This window comes from Lissotriton vulgaris, chromosome 5 (assembly GCF_964263255.1).
Source record: "Lissotriton vulgaris chromosome 5, aLisVul1.2, whole genome shotgun sequence".
NCBI classification, from domain to species: domain Eukaryota; kingdom Metazoa; phylum Chordata; class Amphibia; order Caudata; family Salamandridae; genus Lissotriton; species Lissotriton vulgaris.
The window spans coordinates 1,520,318,813-1,520,339,910 of NC_141693.1; the positions used below are offsets into that span (position 1 = coordinate 1,520,318,813).

The window sequence follows — 21,098 nt, forward strand, 5'->3', positions numbered from 1 at the left end:
GCTCGAGGAAACGGCTTGGTGATTACGAGCAGAGTGGATTGAAGCAGGTTTCACTTTTTTTTATAGCGGTAAGCGTTAAAATAGGCGTTTTAATTGCAGTAGAGTACTAGTGATGGAGTCGGTGGCTGACCGAGAGTTTTGTATGTCTTTTTGCAGTATACATTGGGAGCGAGACGTTGGTACGTTGTTTGGTAGACGCCACTATATGAACGAAGAGGTACGTGGTAAGGGTTGAGCAGGGGTCTGGATAGTTTTCTGAGCTAGAAGTTTTGAGTGGCATATCATTTCGAATAACGTTGTTCATCATTACGTTATGTTTTCCCCAAATTAGTGCTTCCGTTTTTTGTGGCATCTACATTGGACCTTGGTATTACATTCGTTCTCCATTACAGTATACTTGCGGAGGTTAGCCAGGATAGCGTTTGATATCAACCAGTGATTGGTAAGTGACTCGCTTTGGGTTTTTCTGGTGATGGAACGCCGCACCTCTTTGCGTGTTTTGAACACCATTTTTATCACTGTACTTATATAGTTTTCTTCACAATTTTTTCACGATTTTGTCTTGCACGGTAGAATGCACCTCTACCTTTCCTTCATATTGACTAGTGGCTTTGGGCTGTTATACGCCTTGTACCGAAAGATTTGTATCTTGTATAAATGCACAAATTCAAAACATTTTGAAAACATATGTTCATGTATATATATACAGCATTCCCCTAATGAAGGTGCTTTGCACCGAAATGCATTGGGAAGCTTGAATAAACCATTTCTGTGACGTAACATGAAATGAAAATCTTCACAAGAAAATAAAAGCAGATATATGGTTTGAAGAAGTCCACACAGCGTCTGGATCTTTAATTGAATTGTTTTTGAAAAGATGTTCTCTATCTGTTGAGGACCTTTTGATTACTAATATGTATTGATAATTGATATGCAGTGAATAACTAATAGTGGAATTACAATATGTTTCTTTTTAAATTTCATTTTATCTTGCTATACCTTATAGGATTTGTGAACAGTGCGCTCTTGGGCTCAAACAGGTTTTGTTTGATTCATGTCACTCTGTCATTGCCAGATTGTTGAGCAGCACACTTGACCACAGCCACTGTTTCTGGTAATTGGATTGATTGTAGCAAATCTTTCACATAATTTCCATTTTTAATAGGAGTACCTGATGAAGTCAGAAACTCCCTTTGCAGCCAAAGTTGGCCAAAGTCATGCACAACCCCATAGCCTTACTGGCTATCAGTATAAATTGGTGCTTTCAGATATTTCCCAATTTTGCAAGCCCTTGCCAATGCAATTAATTCAGCTACTTGTGCAGAATTAACTCCAGGTAAATAGGATGCTTTGACTGGACCCCATAAGGTACACACAGCATATGCAGCACTCAATCCTCCTTCTTCATGTCGCATGCATGAACCATCTACAAATAGCTCATGTTCTGAATTTATTAATAGTTCTTCTCTTATGTCTGGGCGAGGTTAAGTACAGTACTCTGTAAGGTCAATGTAATTATGTTCGACTTCATTTTTCACTTATGCAAATTGTGATTCAGGCAATAATGTTGCAGTGTTCAGAATATTACACCTAGCAATAGTCACATTTGCTGCACCTAATAGAATTCGCTCATACTTAGTCAGCCGACTAGGAGTTAGGTACTGAGTTTTAGTTCTTGTCAACAAAATCACAACTGCATGTGGAACATACACGGTTATGGATGTCCCATAATAATGGACTTTACTCAAGACTCATGCAAGTTGCAGCTACTGCTTTCAAGCATCCTGGCAATGCAGATGCCACTGGGTCCAGTGTAGAAGAAAAATATGCCACAGGACGTCTCATCAGACCATTTGTCTGAGTCAGGACTGAAAGTGCACAATTGTCTCGTATATCACAAAACAAATCAAAATCTTTTGAGTAGTCAGGCATCCCTAATGCTGGAGCTGAACACAAACCATCTCGTAAGATGGCATGCTTTCGTCATCCCATTCTACTGGGCCTTTTGCTCTTTTCTTTGTCATTTGTGTAAATGGTTTTGCTAGGACTGCAAATCCCACAATCCATTGCCTGCAGTAACCTACAACTCCAAGAAACATTCTGATTTCTTTCTGTGTTTGAGGTAGATTCATGTTTCGTATGATTCTGATTCTTTCTGAGGTAACCCTTCTGGCACCTCTCTCTATCTGGTGCCCCAGATATTTCACTTATGTGGTACAAAATTGCAATTTCTCATGTGATACTTTGTGTCCTTCTTCACCTAAATGATTCAGAAAAACAATGGTATCAACAACACAGTCATTTCGAGTTTTAGATGCCACCAGTGGGTCGTCTATATACTGGACCAGGACCGATTGTCCGGGCAGTATCAGAGATTCAAGGCACTTTTTCAAAATCTGATTAAAGATCGATTGGCTTTCTGTGTACCCCTGAGCTTTCTGTGTACCCCTGAGGGACACAGCTCCAAATGTAGACATGGTGGTCGAATTTGAACGAGAAAAGATATTTGCTATCTGGATGTAATGGAATGGAGAAGAATGCGTGACCTAAATCAATTACTGTGAACCAACCTGCTGCCCACGGTATTTGATACAGAATCGCAGCAGGATTTGGCACAACTGGACAACATGGGACAACAATCTTATTAGTTTTGCGGAGGTCTTGTACGACCCTGTACTGTCTGCTCGGTTTCATTATGCCAATTATGGGTGAATTACATGGACTGCTCATTATTTCTTGCAAAATGTCTGCTTCAACTAGAAGCTTTATTTCTAATGCAACTCCTGCTTTTTTTTCAGGGCTCATTTTGTACTGTCGAATATTTGGGTAAACTGCACCTTCTTTCACTGTTACTTTTATTGGGTCAACATTTGCCATTAATCCTACATCGTTTCCTGTGAAATCCCACACATTAGGATTTACTGTATGCTGTAATTCTCTTGGCAAGTCTTCTAGAGTCAACTTTATATTCTCAGTTTCCTGTTTTGCTAACATTAATTTATAAATTCCATCTTCATCTGGGGTTTGAATTTCAACACCACTTGGTGTGCAAAAGATAGTGCAATTCATTTTACACAGAAAGTCTCTACCTAACTGGACCGGAATCGCACACAACAAACTTGTGCATCTCTTTAAAATTGCCTATTCTGACTTCCATTGGCTCTGTAATTGGGGTACTAATTTGTTTATTAGAAACGCCCCCTACTTGGATCGCTTCTTCAGAGAGGGGTAGGTTTGGAACGTCTGCTGTTCTCACAGTAGAACGGGTAGCGCCAGTGTCCAACAAAAAGGTAGCATCATTTCCTTCTACTTTTCCCTCAATATATGGACCTGACTGATCTACCGGCAAGGATGCGCCAAGAACGCACTCCTCGTTCTTCCCTCTCAGGCACCGTCAGAAACTGTCCTCATCAAAATAAGTGTCACTCAAAAGAAATTGTGGTGTCACTGCTTCTTTCCTAGCACCTCCCTACCAATTTGTGGTATCCACACTGTATGTGACTTGTCTCCCAGGATTTGGCATAGGTGCTAGTGGTAACTGGTTCTGTATTACCTGTTGTTTCTGTTTATTCAACACCTCATTCTGCGTCTGTGAATTCAAAGTGTTAGTTTGCACATTACTATTTAATACAGCTTTACACTCGTTCTTCCAATGCCCCAATTTCCGCGCCTGTGACATGGAAATGTCTTTTTAGCTTCATCTTTATTGAATTTTTCCCTTGGTTTGCCCCCACTTCCATCTCCTTGAGTCTGAATATTTTTCATTTGGCTCAATCGGAGTTCTTGCTGCTCTGCTAGATTTACTTCTTCCCACATTACCTTTTACTCTAAATTCTTTCGTTTATTGTCTGTCTCATCTCCACAATACTTTGCATATTTCAAAATTTCATCTATCGGTTTGGCCTGCCAACAGATCTTATGATCTTTTATCATTTGCTAAATTTTTGGTTTTAATCCTGAAACAAACCGATAAATAATATGCGTCATATCTTTTGTATCAATGTTTTCCAAGCCACTGTACTGTTTGAATACCTGTAAAAGGCACTCATAGTACGCATGTACTGATTCATCTTTATTCTGGATAGTCCTATCTATTCTGGTCCAATCGGTTTCTTTTGGGGGTACCTTTCCCTTCAAGTATAGTATTACTTGATTATATTTTTTCATAACCTCATCTGATGGGGCTCCTGTCTTCGTGTCTCTAGGGTACTCATCATTAGGCCAATCAACTGCAATCTTGCATTCTGTCCATAAATCTACAGGAACAACACATCTAAATCTTTTAACAACACTTATGAGACTTTAACAAATCTTTCGACCTGCCTGTACCATTCTACAGGTTTCTCCTGTCGGGACCATGGGACATGAACATAACCTCCTCCTGGCACTTCTCTCATTGGGCACAACTTTTCTACCTTTTCTGGTTCTTTCAATACATATTCGGATAGAGTGCTTTTCGCTTGAGCTTCTTCCTTTTTCTTTATCCATCTAGCTTTCCATCTGTCTAAATCACCCCATTTTTGCAATAGTGATAGCAATTCTTTAATCTGTAATTTACGTCCTGACACATTCATGTTTTCTAAATCTTTGTCAGAAAATTCAGCTTGATAAGGTTTCTGTAACACTTTAGATTTACCAATATCAATTCCCATTTCATTTGCCAAACTTGTTAACTTTTCATGAAATCTTTTTGTATTTCGGGTGATACATATAAACAACAATTCATCTTCATTTAATGTATTTAATCTGTCTACCCCCACATTTCCAGCAAGCAATTCTTCCAATTTGACTCTTAATTTGAAAATATCCAATGCTTTTGGCTGTGATTTTGGCTTTTCTATTTCTCGGGCCCATCTCTCTATTTCTGCTGCGGGATACCACAGTAGCATTCCTTGTACCTGAAGATGTTTCCATTCATACCTCTCTAGAACTTGCGGGAGTAGTTTTCCTGACTGAGCTACTTACCGGTTCTCTTATAGGTAAATCCATCAGAGAAATTTCTGACTCACATTCACTTGCTTGATCATCTACTATTAATGTCTCTTTTCTTGACTGCACAACAGGAGTAGTCAAAATAGGAATTTTGGAACAGGACTGCTTTTCTCCATATAATGGAACAACAGGGCCTACAGTTACTGAAATTGTTAAGGCTTCACTGTGAATTTTTTTAATTAATTCACTTCTCTGTTTATTTATTGCTTCTCGTTCTCTATCTTGCAACACTTTTTCTAATGAGTTTTCATGCACAACTTGCGGAACCAAAGGTGGTGTTAAAAACGGAGCACTAGGATTAACTCTACTTGCTTCCTCGTGATAAGGTGGCAGATTTTTCATTAACAAATTCCTCCAGATAATCATCTTCTGGATCAACACTAGTCATTACATTTTTTGTTTTCTCTGTACTCTTACTTCCAGTTTGTTCTTCTAAGGCTCAGACAGGATATAACCCTTCCACTAGCATTGATTGTCTCCATTGTTTCATTTGATTATCTCTTGTCTCTTTAGGAAATCTGGGATAGAATTTACTCCAATTTCTGTCACTTCTGGGTCTATCTCGCTCAAAAACCTCAGTTTCCCATTCTTCTAATGCTTCGTACTGGGTTAATTTAGGTCTAGGATCTAATTCATTCATGCGTGATCTTAAATTGTACAAAACTCTACCATTGAAGGTACCATTTTCTGGAAATGCCTTTTGTGTACTCCACCTAGGGCCATATGTAGGTAAATGGCATTTACCGAATCGTAAATACCGAATTTTACCGATTCGGTATTTACAATTCGGTAAATGCCATGTAGGTAATTATTCTGTAAATATTACCGAGTCGGTAATATGCGGTAATTACCGAATTGGTATTTACCGATTCGGTAATTGCCATTGATTCCTATGGGCCTTGAGGCCCATAGGAATCAATGGCAATTACCGAATCGGTAAATACCGATTCGGTAATTTTACCGATTTGTCAAGGGGGACAGGGTGTCACTTTGACACCCTGTAGCACCCCTGATTTTGGCTTGTGTGCAATGTGACACACATACATGCCCTTAGGGCATGTATGTGTGCCACATGGCACAGGTGTACATGCACAGATGTGCATGTACACAGAAATTCGTTATTTACCATGCCATTGTATTTCATGGTAAATAACGAATTTCTAAGGGCCTGTGGCACTGTTTCCAGTGCCACCTACATCCCAAAATTCCGATTCTGTACATTTACCGAATCGGTACTTTACAGATTCGGTAAAATTAGCGATTCGGTAAATATACAGAATCGGTAATTTTCAGGCCCCCTACATCTGGAATTACGAATACCAGTCGGTAACGGCCGAAATCGGCCGTTACCGACCGGTATTTTCCCACCTACATATGGCCCCTAGTTCTCTAACCACACACATGTGTGATAACCCTTTCTACCATCATGTATGATGCGGGCGTATTTGGTGGTGGAATAATAATCCCTTCTGTGGTCTTAATCGGTTTATCTTTCTTAAAGAAATTCTTAACCTTTTTAATAAACAACAGTTTTCTTTTTCCTCCGTACATAGTATGAGGTTTTCCTGTAATGTATTGTTCTTGTGCAAACCACAAGTACTTCCTATCGGGTCTGTTTCCTACAATTGCTGGATCTAATTGCCACATGTAATTTGTACCGATAAATTCAATGCACAGTTACACTCTTTTGTTTACTAAATGCTTTACCAATACCAGCACGTTTATTATTTTCAAGAACCAATCAGTGTTTAGAATTCAGATACATTTTGACCAATAATTACGCGGCTTTTCTCGTGAGACAAGTTCTCACGCTCCTGCACTTCACCCCTCCTTTACAATATTACCTCAGCTACACACCCGCTGTCTCAATCAATACCAGCGCGACTAGGTGACGTCAGCGCAGCTCCGCTACCGACTTCCCTCATTGCATGGTAATACTACAGCCCATAGGAATGAATGGGAATTACAGAATCGGTAAATACCGAATCAGTAAAAGGGGGAACACATTCAAGGGTGGCAGGGTGTCACTTTGACACCCTGTTGCACCCCTGAATCGTGCATGTGTGCACATGTGGCCCTAAGGGCATGTATGTCTGCCACATGGCACAGTTACAAAAGCACAAAATTGCTTTTTTTAAGGTTTTCGATATTTACCACCAACTTGTAGTTGGTGGTAAATAACGAATCCTTAACACCTTGGCTGCTATGGCTTTTCCCCTCCTGTGCTGGGAGGCTTTGAATACTATTGTTTCATGACGAGCTCAGCTCGTCATAAGCAAAGCTCCACTGTGCCTCATGACTGAGCTCGAAGGGGTTAAATGAGGAATGTACTCACTTGAGTGCTCCCTACATTCAGGATTCGGTAAATTACCAATTCAGTATCTTAAGGATTCAGTGATTCACGGATTCCTTAAATTACTGATTCAGTAAGTTACCGAATCCTTCAATTTGGCCTCCTACATCACACAAGCCTAATACCGGTCGGTAACGGCAGAAATTCATTAATTTCGTCCGTTACCGACCGGTATTAGGCTACCTACATCTGGCCCATAGTCATTTAAAAGTGGTGCGTAAATTCTAAATTTAAGGTATAACTATGACATTAGAAGTTGTAATGATTGCGTAATTTAAGTTTAGTTTATATAGAAAGAATAAATAAATGGCTGTGTACAATTGTGCACTGTTACTAGTGGGAGGGGCCCACAAATGTACTGGCTGATTACTTTTTCCTGCTGTTTATAACTCTGCAATAAAAATATATTTAAAAAAAAAAAAAAATAGAAAGAATAAATACACTTTTCCTAACCATAACAAAGGATTAACCTTTGGGTTTTTTCTTCAATAAATTACTCTTTTTTTCAATAAAAATGTGTCTCAAGTCATAGAGTTCAGTGTTGTCGAGTGGAGTGTTGTTAACTGGAATGTCGAATAGTAGAGTAGAAGAGAGTGTTGAGTGTGGTGTACAGTGGAATAGCATACAGTGGAGTGAATTGTGAGATCAGATCACAAACATTGATCAATATCCTGTGTCCAGTAGTGGAAGAACTTGGCAAGAATTTCATGGTTGTTTTCCAATTTCCAATAATATTGTTTTGAGATAATTTTGTGTTTCTGTGACAAAAATATAACTTCTGGCTCTCTCTCATGCCTTCCGGTGGTGTACAACCTTTACAACAAATCTTTTACCACGTACTACCATTACAACGCAGTCATTACAACGCAAACCATTACAACGCATTGCGCTGGGGGGCGCTCTAGGATAGGGAATAAGTTTAATTTACTATCCAACACCTTCCCTAGTGTCCACGGGGACTGGAGTTGGAATAGTAAATTAAACTATTCACTATCCAGCACCCCTAAGCGCTATGCGTTGTAATGGTATGCGTTGTAAAAACCGCGTTGTAAAGGTATGCGTGGTAAAAGTATGCGTTGTAACGTCATACATCCCTTCCGGTAGACCAGTCACCAACCTGCAGTGAGATAAAAATTGATTTGATATATTCCACATGAGAAAGGATGGATCAGTCATTTTGGGATGTAACAGAAAAATAACGGCATATGGCAGACAATATGGATAAAATGCTTAAAACAGTCTGTAAGTATGTTGCTAAATAATTACAAGGTAATCTGCATTATTTAAATCTCGTAGCTGATGAACTAGGGCTTGAACGCTCACTGAGCTTGAGAAGTAGAATGTAACGATGAGCTAGTCCGGCTTGTTGCATTGTCTTTTTTATGGTGGCTATAGAATGAGGCCTAAGTTGCTGGAAAGTGGGCGTCAGAGACACATGGGAATGCTAGTGCTGAAAACGTAATTGTGAATGTACTTTTCATGGCCCAGTATGGACTGTGGTGCAGACATATAGGTTAGACATTGTGAAATATATGCTTATTCTAACAAGTTCTTCACAAATACCAGTATACCCACCTGCACTTGGCAAAAACCTGTTTTAGGCTCTGCAGGGCCTTTTAAAGTCATGCCTATTACCATTCAAAATTCCTCGTAAAATGTTATAGATTGTTTGACTGAAGCATTTAGTAAGGAAGGCATCTCCGAAATCTTAGATATTCAACTTTGGTTGAATGAAATGGGAAAGTTTGAGAGAATTTCGGCATTATCCACATCACTTTCGTGTTCCACACCAAAGAACAGGCGGGACACCAGCTGCCTTGTAACACATCTTTATTGTTTTGTGTACAGGCGCAAGCTGCCGCTTGCCCCCCAGGCAAGGCCTCTTCCTTTTCCTGCCATACCTGACCCTGGGATGTGGACAGGACAGGCATGGCGACTCAACATATCCCCCTTTGTATTTTGAATGTAGAATGTTTCTCTCAGAGCTCTTCAATGAGTCGGTGGGCCTTCAAACGGTTCTCCGTGGTCGGCTGGTTTGCGGTCGGCTAGAGAGGCGCCCCTCTCTTGTGTTGCGGACCTCCGACACTCGCCTGGGTTCTTCATGACTGCTCTCTTCTTGACTTGACATGTCTGTGTCCCAGTCAGGTTCTCTAGCCTGGACGTATGCTGTCGAGTCACACCTTTTGAAATGTGACGCGTTTCTGGTTGTTCTCTTGACTCCGGTCTCAGCTGTAATTACGGTCCCTTTTCTTCTTGTTGCTTGTAAAGGATGAGGATAGTAATGGCTGTCTGCTTTGGTTTTCCTTTCCTGCCTCACCAGTATCCAATCTCCTTCTTGGATGTCGGATGTCTTGGCATGTCTGCGGTGGTCAGCGCATTTTTTCATTTTTGCTTTCTTGGTCCGATCCAGTTCTACCAAGGTCTCATGGTATGAGGTCATGATTCTGGATTGTGTGACAGCGTCTGCGGTCGGTATCAGGGTGTGTGGAATTGGCCCGAGCATCAGAGTGGTGGGGCATTGATACGTAGTGCTGTGCGGTCCTGTATGCCGGTAGTACTTCATTTAACTCTGGCTGAATGTAACGATGAGCTAGTCCGGCTTGTTGCATTGTCTTTTTTATGGTGGCTATACATCGTTCAACCATCCCATTGGCTGGGGTCGCAATGGAGGGATCTTTCGGTGCTTGAAATTCAGATGTCTTGCAAATTCTGCAAATACATGTCTGTTTAAAGGTGGTCCATTATCCGTCTTCACCACAGTAGGGATTTCCCACGCGGCACATGCTTTGTCAATGACAGGTATGACAGTCGTCGCTTTGGTAGAGGAAATTTGGTGGGCAATAGGAAATCTGGAGTACTCGTCCATAATGACAATGATGTACTTTCCCGACTTCAGCGGGCCGAAGAAGTCGATGGCTACTTGTTGCCATATGCTGTCTGGGAGGTCCGGCATCTGCAGGGGCACATTTGATTCTTCTTGCCCTACCAATTGACAATATGGGAAGTCCTTGAGTGTGGTCCCTACCATCTGGTCAAGGGAAGGGAACCAGACGCGCTCTTGCAGCACTTTCTTCGTAGCTACCACCCCTCTGTGTCCACCGTGTGCCAGGTTGACGGTTCCTTGTTTCAATTGGTGAGGGATGACGATCCTCCGGTCTCCTAGTAACAAGCCATTGGCACTGATGGAGAGTTCGTCTCTGACGTTTTTGAATGCCATGAGTTCTTGAGTGTTGATGGCGTCACTCGTCTTTGGCTCTTCCAGGTCTCTCCACGAATCGGTGCGGACCTAATGCATGATGTTTTGGAGTGTGGCATCTTTAGCAGAAGCTTCGAGGATAGCTTCTAGTGGAATGGCGCGTGGGCAGGCTTGGTCAATGATGAAGTGGAGATATTCTTCGGCTACAGAGTGTCCCACTCGCATCAGAGCTTGAGGATGCCGCGATATGTAATCTGCCGGATTCTCCGCCATCCGCGGTTTGTGAATGATGGTATACGTGTAGTCTTGCAAACGGTTTCCCCATCGTTCGATTCGTGGAGGCATCTTCGACCGGGGGTTCCCAAAGATGGTTGTCAGAGCTTGGTGATCGGTGATGAGTGTGAAGTGCTTGCCATATTCATAAATGTGAAAGTGCTCACACGCCCACACGACTGCCAGGCTCTCTTTTTTTGGTTGAGAATATGCTTTTTCCGTGTCTGTGAGGCTGCGACTGGCGTATGCAACGATGTGGCGTTAGTCGTCTTCGTCATCATATTGGGCCAGAATTGCACCTAGCCCAATGGAGCTGGCATCTGCCGTGATTTCTGTCTTCCGTTTGGGGTTAAAATAGGCTAGGTTGATGGCTGAGCTTACAGCTGTCTTCATTTTATTAAAGGCTTGTTCACACTTAGCTGAACATTGGAAGCTTTGCCCTTGTGTCAGTTCTCGTAGCGGGTAGCTGATGGTTGCATAGTCTTTGATGTAACAGGCGCAATAACTAGCCATACCCAGGAACGAGCGGATTTCGCTGACATCATGTGGCTGTGGAGTGTCCGACAGTGCCGATACTGTCTCTGGGGTCAGGTCTCATGCCCTCTTTTGAGAAGATGTGGCCATAGAATTTGAGGACCGACTTATGAAACTCACATTTATCTTGGTTGAGTGTGAGATTGGCGTTGAGGAGAGCATGACACACGTAGTCCAGTGCTTTGTTGTGATCTTTCTGGGTCTCTATGAACACCAAGATGTCGTCACTGTAGTTGAATGCATTTGGGATGTTTTGGATTACTCGCCGGACAGCCTCCTGAAAGATCTCGCCCGCTGACGAGATCCCGAAGTTTAGGCGCTTGTATCTGAAAGTCCTTGGTGTGTGGTGAATGTCGTTATATATCTCGATTTTTCTTGAAGCTCAAGTTGGTGGTACCCCTTGTTGAGACCCAGTTTTGAGAAGACTGTTGCTCCATTCAAGCGTGTGATCATGTCGCTGATGTGGGGTCCCGGATGCCGCTCCCTTTCGATGGCTGTGTTCGGGGCTCGCATCTCCACACACAGGCGTACCTTGTTGTCTTGACCGCTCTTGGGCACTACTATTACTGCGACACCCAAGGAGTGGGTCCGGTTGATCGTTCTATGATGTCCGCCTTTAATAGGTCTTGGAGTTCTTCATCCACCAATTGCTGTAGGTATACCAGCACTTTCCTGTGATGCTGTGCCACTTGCTCGTTAATATGCAGCGTGACCTTGAAGTGTGCCAGCTTTCCTAGGCCACTGAACAGCTTTGGGAACTTGTTGGCAATGTTTGGGCGAGCCGTCCACTTTGTACAGAATCTCGACCAGCTTCAGGCATTCCGCTGTTGGTAAGCTTAGAAGGTAATCTGCTGCTTCAGGCCCTTCAATCACATGGATTTGCTTTTGAATTTTCCTGTCTTTTTATGTCAGTGTTGTGTGAAACTGTCCCAGACACGCATTGGTTCTCTGGACATCCATGTGTAGACTCGTACTGCAGCTGGCTCCAGTTTCAGTTTTTGATTCATGCTTTGGTACTCGATGGCGCAAATGTAGTTGAGCAATGCACCCGTTTCTAGAACAAACTTGGCGGAATGTCTTCCCATTTGGATGTGTAGCCGTGGGTACTTCTTCAGTCTGTCCGGATCTGCCAGCATGCACACATGCTCCTCACTGTCTTGTGATATGGGAGTAAGGGGGGATGACTCTCTAGACGTTGACCGCTGGGATCGGTATGAGCTGTGTGACTGGGTACTGGATCTTGACTAACTTGTTGAGCGGTCTCTTCGTCCTTGTATGGCTCTCATGTGGTGATGTGATCCTGTGTTTTGATTGGTCTGTCTTGTTTCCGTGCGGCGGGTTTGACACGCGGCTTCAAAATGGTTGTCCTTTCCACATCTGTGACATTGTTGGCCAATAGCTGGATACTGCCCGTGTGAGGGTAGTCTTGACCACACCGATAACACTGTGGTGGTTGTCTCCGGGAGTGGCTGCTCTTGGTCCCGCTACAGGGTGACCTTGTGCGTGGTGACCTTGTGAATCTTCCTGATTTTTGGTGGTCCGGACGGCATCTCGGTTCTGTGTGAGATTGTACGCATAGAGCTAGTTCTCTTTTCTCAGTTTTGCTGGCTTCCATCATTTTTGTATGCTCTTCCGCTTGGTCATTGATACAGATGAGTTTGTCTATGTCGTCGAGGGAGTAGTGCTTTATTAGCAGCTGATGGCATAGTGACTAGGTTTGACACCCCTCAATAATGCATAGGCGAAGTACGTATTCTGTGTTGGAGTTGTCAAACTCACAATAGTGAGCTAGATTCATGAGGCGTGAGATAAAGTCGCCCATGGCCTCATCTTGCCCTTGGGACGCGAGGTTGAACGTGTACCGCTCGTAGTCTAGGGTCCGCTTGTGAAGGACCTTCTTATTTAGGGCTTCTATCACGTCCTCATAAGACGCAGCGTTGGCTGGGGGTAGTTCTTTAATAATTTGTCCGACGTCTTTGCCCACTAAGTTTCGAAGGGCTGTGAGTTGTTGGTTAGAGTCACAAACTTTTGATCCCTTCATGAAGTCTTCAGAATCCTCAAGCCAGCTCTTCCACTTAGGGCCCATACTGTTTCCAGATGTCAGTATTAGGGGCTCGGAAGGACGCAGGAATGATACCCCAATGAGTATCGGTCCGGGCAGTGAGGAGGTTTGTGCAGGACCAGGCACCGCCTGTTGCGAGGAGTCAGGTGCCGTCGACATGGTGGGGCGCAATGCAGCTCCGGCAGGCCTCCGTGGCATCTGTGGGTCTCAGCAGCGCTTTCGGCGGGCTCCAGGGAGTTTTTTGTGTGTCGCCTGACTCTAGGATGGCCGCTGTGTTGGGGACCAGGTTAAGTCAAGTGGTGTGCCTGATTTAAAAATGGCAGCTGAAATGACTTCTGCATGCTCTCTTCAAAGGGGCATTTTATTTTGGCTTACCCCCGGCTCCATGCAATGTCCCTTCATGTGGGGCTGCAGTTCTATCCCCGGATTGTGAGTTCTTTTGTGTGTTTCCCGGTCGTGGGCAGCATCAGCGTGCTGGTCGTCACTCGCACTCCTCCCGGCAGTCCAGACGCTCTGCTTGTCATTCACGGCACATTTGCTTTGTTCTCTTTTTCCTCTTTATAATGCGGCATGTAGAGGGAGGTGACTCCGCATCCCACCCTCGTCGCCAGTTTTCGTGTTCCACACCAAAGAACACGCGGGACACCAGCTGCCTTGTAACACGTCTTTATTGTTTCGTGTACAGGCGCGAACTGCTGCTTTACCCCCCAAGCTCCTCCTCTTCCTTTTCCTGCCATGCCTGACCCTGGGATGTAGACAGGACAGGCATGGCGACACGACAATCACTACAGCACTTTATGATCTGCAGTGCAGTGGACAAGTGGGGGGTTCATTTGTTGCATAAAAGACTGTATCACTTTGGCTTCTCAAATCAGACATTCATGGACCGTAAACATCAGAGATAGAGTCTGAGTTACGGAATCAGTCCCCTTTCAGTAGTTAGGGAAAGTCCTTTCCCTTTCTTCAGGGTAGAAGGCCATCCCCTCATGTGTGCCCATGGCGCTCAAGAAATTGATTAGCTTCTCTGAAGAGGAACAAAGACTCAATAGGAAGGCTGCTGAAATTGAGGTGTTCAATATACAATTTAAAACCAAAGCAGCTTATGATCAGTAAAACCGGGCCAGGTTAGCTGACATAACGGAATTGGACTGAGTTAAACGTTGCTATTCTGGTTTGATGGCCATCAGCAAATCTAAATGTTTACACCCCATGAAGGTTGTGAAGGAGAATAAGGGCAGAGTAGTGACTAATGATAGTTGGTGCTGGAATCTAAGAAAAGTGTCCAAGTGGCAAGGGATACTGCCTTCAGACTGAGATAGGTGAAAACCTATCAAATGATAGACTTATACAGAGTACTGAGGTGAGTGGCACTTGCATTCCCTTAGCCTGTGATACCCCTTAGGGGAAGACTGTTCGTACTGTATAAATACTGCTAAATAAATGGAAAAAGAGTTTCCCCAGAAGTGAACTATCAGTCAATGATGATCCTTCTACTCTTGAAAACTCTGTTTCTTCAAGGGAAATGAATAATCAACTTTGAATGACCACGTCCAAGATTACATTGCATATAGAGTCAGAGATAATGCAAGTGTTAGAAAGTCTTCTTGGAAACTTGAACAAGATTCCCACTTGTACATTAGCCTTTTGTTTCTCTCTTTATTTTCGAAGTTCGTTTTTTCGAAAGAGATGTGTTATATTCTATTTACGTATAATACTATGCTTGCAATATGTTTTTTCCCAGTTTAACTCTTGTGTATTAGAGTAGTCCAGTTATCCCTATGCTTAGTTTAACGTTTGTTGCTCTGCAGCAGAACCTCTGGTTCTGAACATTCTGTCAGCACGGACAGTGGTGTTGGGTGCTTCATCCTGTTAACTTTTTCTCGGTAAGCATGTTCCTTCCTCACTGGTCTGCCTCTGTACTACAGCTACCTCTGTGTCCAGTCTCTGCAGGGAGGCTCTCAATGGACAGTGCCTCATTTTCACCATCTGATTTGAGCTGCAGCTGTACGCAGAGGCTGCAGCGTTTTCTCTATTGGTACAGAGGTTAAAGCCTCCGAAGGAATAAAGCCCCATTACCCAGCTTTGTGTTTTCTGTTTCTGTTGTGGAATCTACCCTTCACTGTCTGAGTAATGTGTGTTTTTCTCTGCAGGCGTGGCCGTGTTTTCTTGGAAAGGCGAGTCGGAGGATGATTTCTGGTGGTGCATTGATCGATGCGTTAACATGGAAGGATGGCAACCAAACATGGTAAAGAAGCAATTCCTCCCATAGTACAACTCTTCCTCCATGTAGAACCCTCTCCCAATGCAGTATCATCACTGGGGGGTTGAGAGTAAAAAATGTGCTAGCATTTGCGCCAAGAATTTTTAATTCTATTAAGGACACGGAGGCGAGGATTATGCTTTCTCTTTCTTTTACTGTAATCACAGCAGCCAATGAAAAATATTCAATCAGTAACAAAACGACATTGTCCATGATGCTTTGCATCAGTCACACCCTCTTAGCCCCCAGTAAGAGCCACCAACACAGTCCCATCATCCTCTTTCTTTGCTCGAACTGTAAAAGTCCACTATAAGTCAACAAAAGTGATCCAATAACATCCTCCAACATGGAAGTTTAACAGGAAACCAAGGTCCATATACAAACTTCAACGTGAAGAATCTTCTTATTCAGATTTCTTATCTGCTCCTTGAAGAAAAACATGAACAACCCGTAATCTCTGTTTATTGTGAAAATTTCAGATTATGCTAGTTTAACGCTTATCAAAAACAACTGATGCTATATCTTTCACCGGCTTATAAGAAAACTGCTTAAAAGTTGATTCAGATGACCAATCAACACATTGCATAATGTCCTGGATGTTAGAACCCAACATATAAGATTTAGATGCCATGGCACCTCGCACAGAATGTGCACCAAACATTTGAGTGTAAATACCTGTTTCTTTCTTAACATATCAAAGCATTCTGGCTATCGTAGCAGCCGACACAGGCTTAAAGGGTTTTTGCAAGGCAATTAAAAGTTGAGTAGAACCTTCTGGTCTCAGAGAACAGATACATTCCTCATAGGTTTTTAAACATTGCACAACACATAATTTGTCATTGCTTGGAAAAGCATTATAATCAATATGTCTTGATAGAGTCTTTGTATGTCCTGTGATAGTAAAGGAAGCTCCTTCTAGAGTAAATACTCTACCTGTAATGTCCAGAGCTCGCACGTCTGATGAACGCCCACAAGCTGACAAACATAAAAGCATAGCCAATTTGGCAAATAATTGCTTCATGGAGAGAAGATTGTACGCTGGCCAACTATTAAAGAGAGAAATGACCAGGGAAACATCCCATAAACCCGAATTCTTAGGTTTAGGAGGATTAGCCACTCGTATGCCCTTAAGACGTTTACATATCATTGGGTGCATACCAACCGGTTTCCCATCTACCCGGCAATGGCCTGCAGAAATGGCCGATCTAAAGTTGTTCACTGAACGATAAGCCAAGCCTTCGGCTGCCTTATCCGATAGGAAGTTTACGATATGGGGTAAGCCTGCCCCCACGGGATCCAGGTGCCATTCCAGGCACCAACCCACCAAGCCTTTCCAGGCTAAAGAGTATTGTTTCCTAGTTGAAGGAGCCCAAGCTGTTTGATGAAAGCTGTAGCTGTGTCTGAAAATTGCGGCATTTCCCACTGTTGCTGGAAAGCCGTCATGCCATCAGCGACAGTCGCCCCAATAGGATCAACGGATGTTGTTCCTTGTGAGGGCCCAGGAGTAGAGACTCTGACCACGGGAGCATCCTGGGGAGATCGCAGCTCATCTCCAGCAACACCAGGAACCAGGGCTGCGATCTCCACAGGGGCATCACTAGAATCACTTCTGCTTGTTGTTTGAAAATGTGTGATGTCATCCTGGGAATCAGAAGGAAAGGTCGAAACGTATAACTCAATGCTCCCGACCAATCCTGAAGGAAGGCATCCGTCGCCTTCACTGCTGGGTCCGGCCTCCAGCTGAAGAAACTGAGAAGTTGCCGGGTCAGCCTGGAAGCAAACAGGTCTGTCTAGCAAGGACCCCAAAGTTCCTGCAACCACTGGAATATGTTCGGTAGTAATTGTCAATCGCTGTAATCCCTGAGGTGTCTGGAATTCCAGTCCGCTATCAGGTTGGACTGGCCCGGGATGTACTTTCTATTACATTGACGGACGATTCAGGCAATAGTGCCAAAAGTCATTGGCAATTTCTACTAGCAGAGACTCCCAACTTGTTGATGTACCTCACCACTGAAATGTTGTCCATCCGGACAGGGATACAACATGAGGTCTGCTTAGGAGATACGAGTCCGAATCGCAAAGGAAGCCGCTAGGAGTTCCAGACAATTGATATGTAGTGATAGTTTTTCGGTAGACCACCTTCCACCTGTGGAAATATCTCAGCAGCGCTCTCCCCAGCACCGACGGCTGGCGTCGGATTCGATGGTAACCTCGGGCTGTGAGCCGAGTATCGCTCTGCCGTTCCACGCTTCCACGTGGCCCAGCCACCACTGCATCTCCTCTCTCACCTATTATGACAACGGGACCAGATCCGTGTAAGACAGACCTTTCTGTAGATGCTGGATTTTTAGCCTTTGCAGGGCTTTGTAATGCAGCGATCCCGGGAAAATCGCTTGAATGGAGGATGCTACTAATCCCACTACTCTAGTAATGGTTCTGAGAGAGACAACTTGTTTGGTGAGGATTGCCGTAATCTCCTTCTTGAGAATCTTCAATTTCGTTTTGGGGAGACTCAATTGGGCAGTCTCGGAGTCTATCACGAAATCCAAAAAATCTATTGTTTGTGATGGGATCAGAGCCGATTTGGGGTGGTTGATTACAAACCCTAGACTCTGCAAGAGAGACATTGTCATTTGGAGGTGTGGCGAAACTGACTATGGACTCTGTGCCACGATTAGGATGTCGTCCAGATAAATTATCATGCGAACCCATGTTCTCACAGGTGAGCCACCACCGGCTTCATCGCTTTGTTGAAGCACCAAGGAGCCGAGGAAAGCCCGAAAGGAAGGGCCAAATACTCGAACCATCGATCTTTCCATTGAAATTGAAGGAAACGTTGGTGTGGTGGAAAGATGGGAATGGACGGGTAGGCATCTTTGAGATCTAACCTGCCCATCCAGTCCCCCCGTTTTAGCAGATCTGTCAAAAGATGGATCCCCTCCATCTTGAAGTGCCATCTTGAAGTGCTTGTAAATGAGATATTGATTGAACTCTCTCAAATTCAGAACCAGTCTGTGGCCACCACCCTTCTTCTGAACTAAGAAGACATTGCTGCAAAAGCCGTGAGGCCTGTTGTTGCATGGTGCTATAGCATGCTTTCGCAGCAATTCGGCTAATTCGTTGTCTATAAAAATGCACTCTTGCTGGGAAAAATGGAGTGGTTTGGGGTGTGTGTCCTGAAGGGGTATTCCATAGAATTCCAGGTGAAAACCAGTGAGCAGTTTGAAGTACCCACACATCTTGTGTATGGATTCGCCAATTGTGAACAAAGACTTGCGTCCGACCCCCCCAATGGTAACGGAGACATATCTGTTATGCTCACCTGTAGAATTTTGCGCCTGGAAACCTGCTCTGTTCTCATCTCCGTGAAAACGGCGTCGAGTGGAATAGAAGGTGCCCCCTCTTGTTGAATCCATCTCTCCTCTGCCGCGACCATAGTCACCTCTGGGGGGACCTTGATTATAGAAACGGCCTGACGAGCGTCCCCTGTCTTGTCCGGCCCTGTTGAAAAGGCCTTCCTTAAAGACACATTTATTGCCCGATTGCGCTTTGTCAAGCGATGTAAATGTTCCCACATACTTTGACACATCTTTTACAAAACGGTCTCCGAAGAGATTGCCCTCAGCGGTGGAAATGGTCCAATTGGCGTTACCCAAAAGGTATATTGCTCTTTGTGTCCATCCTGCCAGGATATCCGGATCCACCGGAGTAGCCGCCGCTATGGCCACCAGGGCCATTTCTAAGATTTTTGCCAGAGGTCCAACAACGTGAAGGAGCTTGTCTGGGCATCCGCGCCAGGCGCGGTCTATCCCTTTTTTGGGATCTTTTGCAAACTTTTTTCAGAAAAGTGAGAAGACTAACGTCGATCTCTGGAGTTTCAGCCACCATGTCTGGTAGATCAGGTCGAGGACACTCTGACCGGAGCCGATTACGGACTTCCTTATCAAACCCTTTGCAAAGGTTCTTGTGTAAATATTCAGTAACCTCCGGGGCCAGAACCCAGTCAGAAGAGTGGAGGTGTACAATATGGCTAGGATTGAAGGTAAAGGGAGTATTGGGTGGAATTTCGGGAGTTGATGAAGCCACTTTCTTAGCTTTCTTCTTGAGAGGGGCTTCCTCATCGGTTGTGGTAGTGTTGGTGTCAGTGTTGGTGGTATCTGTATCCGCATAGACCCTTTGTTTGCTCTTTGCCTTGCCACCAGAAGAGAAGTGTGGCTCAGGGGTTAGAGGCGGCAGACCCGGAAGCTGAGATCGGCCCTGGACCAGGGTTCAATTCCCCGCCCCGACGGGGGTTGGGCTCAATAATTCCACGGACTCGATAATTCTCGCTCCGGTGCCTACTCGACTCACGGGTTCACACTCTGCGACTCTGGGCAATAGCTTGCTTAATCTCCACAACGGCCCCTTGCGGCGGGATGCCTGGCTTTCACCTTGTGGATACCCTGCCGGGGTTATCTCACAGGGGAATACCAGGACGGGTTCCCTAAGCAAGCGCATAGATGCCTGCGATGTGGGTGATTTGCGCTATATAAATACATGTACATTTACATTTACATTTACCTGTGGAATACCCATGATCCCCAACCTGAGTTTGGGGTAGTGAACTTAATGCACTAGCATGCGGCCATTGACTCTCTTTTGCTGCGTCTTTAACTGGAGGGTTATCAAGCTTGGGTATATCTTTACTGAACCCATGGCGTTTGGCAAAACTCTCAAGCTGCTTAGAAATTGGTTTAAGTACAGCCGCCAATGCTTGCTGCACAGTGTTTGGTACTGTGCTCTCTATAGCCTTGTTCACTGAGGATTGAGAGCCTCTACAATGTTATCCTCAAGGACAGTCTCTTGTTGTCCCTCATAATAAACATCTTCCTCATCATCTTCATATCTATAATAATAATTTAAATATAAATCAGGAACTGGAGGAGTAATGGGGGGGGGGGGGCAGCCCACTTGCACACACTAAATTTCTTTCAAAAGAGTACCAAGCCCACTCAGCAAAGTTGTAGTCAGGTTGTTGCAGCCTGTAATAGGCGTAGTAGCCAACATTAATTTATAAGGAGCGTGTGCTCACTCCTGCAAGGCAATGTCTATTGCTGCCGATCAGGCGTCAAGCTCCAGCAAAACTCTCCACCTAAAAGCGGTAAAATTTACAGTTTTGGGACGACCGCGACGTGCCCAGCCCAACGCAAGCCCAAAAGGAGCCCAATGGGCTTGCATGGGGTGCGCACGTCAGCCGTGAACCACGCGACTCCTGCGGTGTTGACGAGCGATGAGGGAAGCCCAAGACACCAGCGCGCGGTACGCGCGACCGAAAAAATGGTCAAGGCAAACGCGGTCAGGTACTCCTGCGTCGCGTAGCGCGCCTTTCAGAAATTAAAGTGCAGCAGTGCTGGCAACTGGAACAGAGACCCGTCTCTGTGCGCGATGA

At 44.3% G+C, this 21,098-nt stretch overlaps 1 protein-coding gene across 2 annotated transcripts in view; it reads left to right on the plus strand.

The window, feature by feature from the left end:
* Window positions 1-21,098, plus strand: part of AHCYL1 (adenosylhomocysteinase like 1) — a 305,772-nt gene that overhangs the window by 213,808 nt on the left and 70,866 nt on the right. For both annotated transcript variants that reach the window (XR_015296031.1, XM_086923586.1), the window contains exon 6: window positions 15,561-15,655. Coding sequence is in view for 1 of the 2 variants with exons in the window: in XM_086923586.1 (XP_086779712.1) it covers window positions 15,561-15,655 (95 nt within the window). In the remaining variant the exon portion in view is untranslated. The remainder of the gene's footprint in view (window positions 1-15,560; window positions 15,656-21,098) is intronic.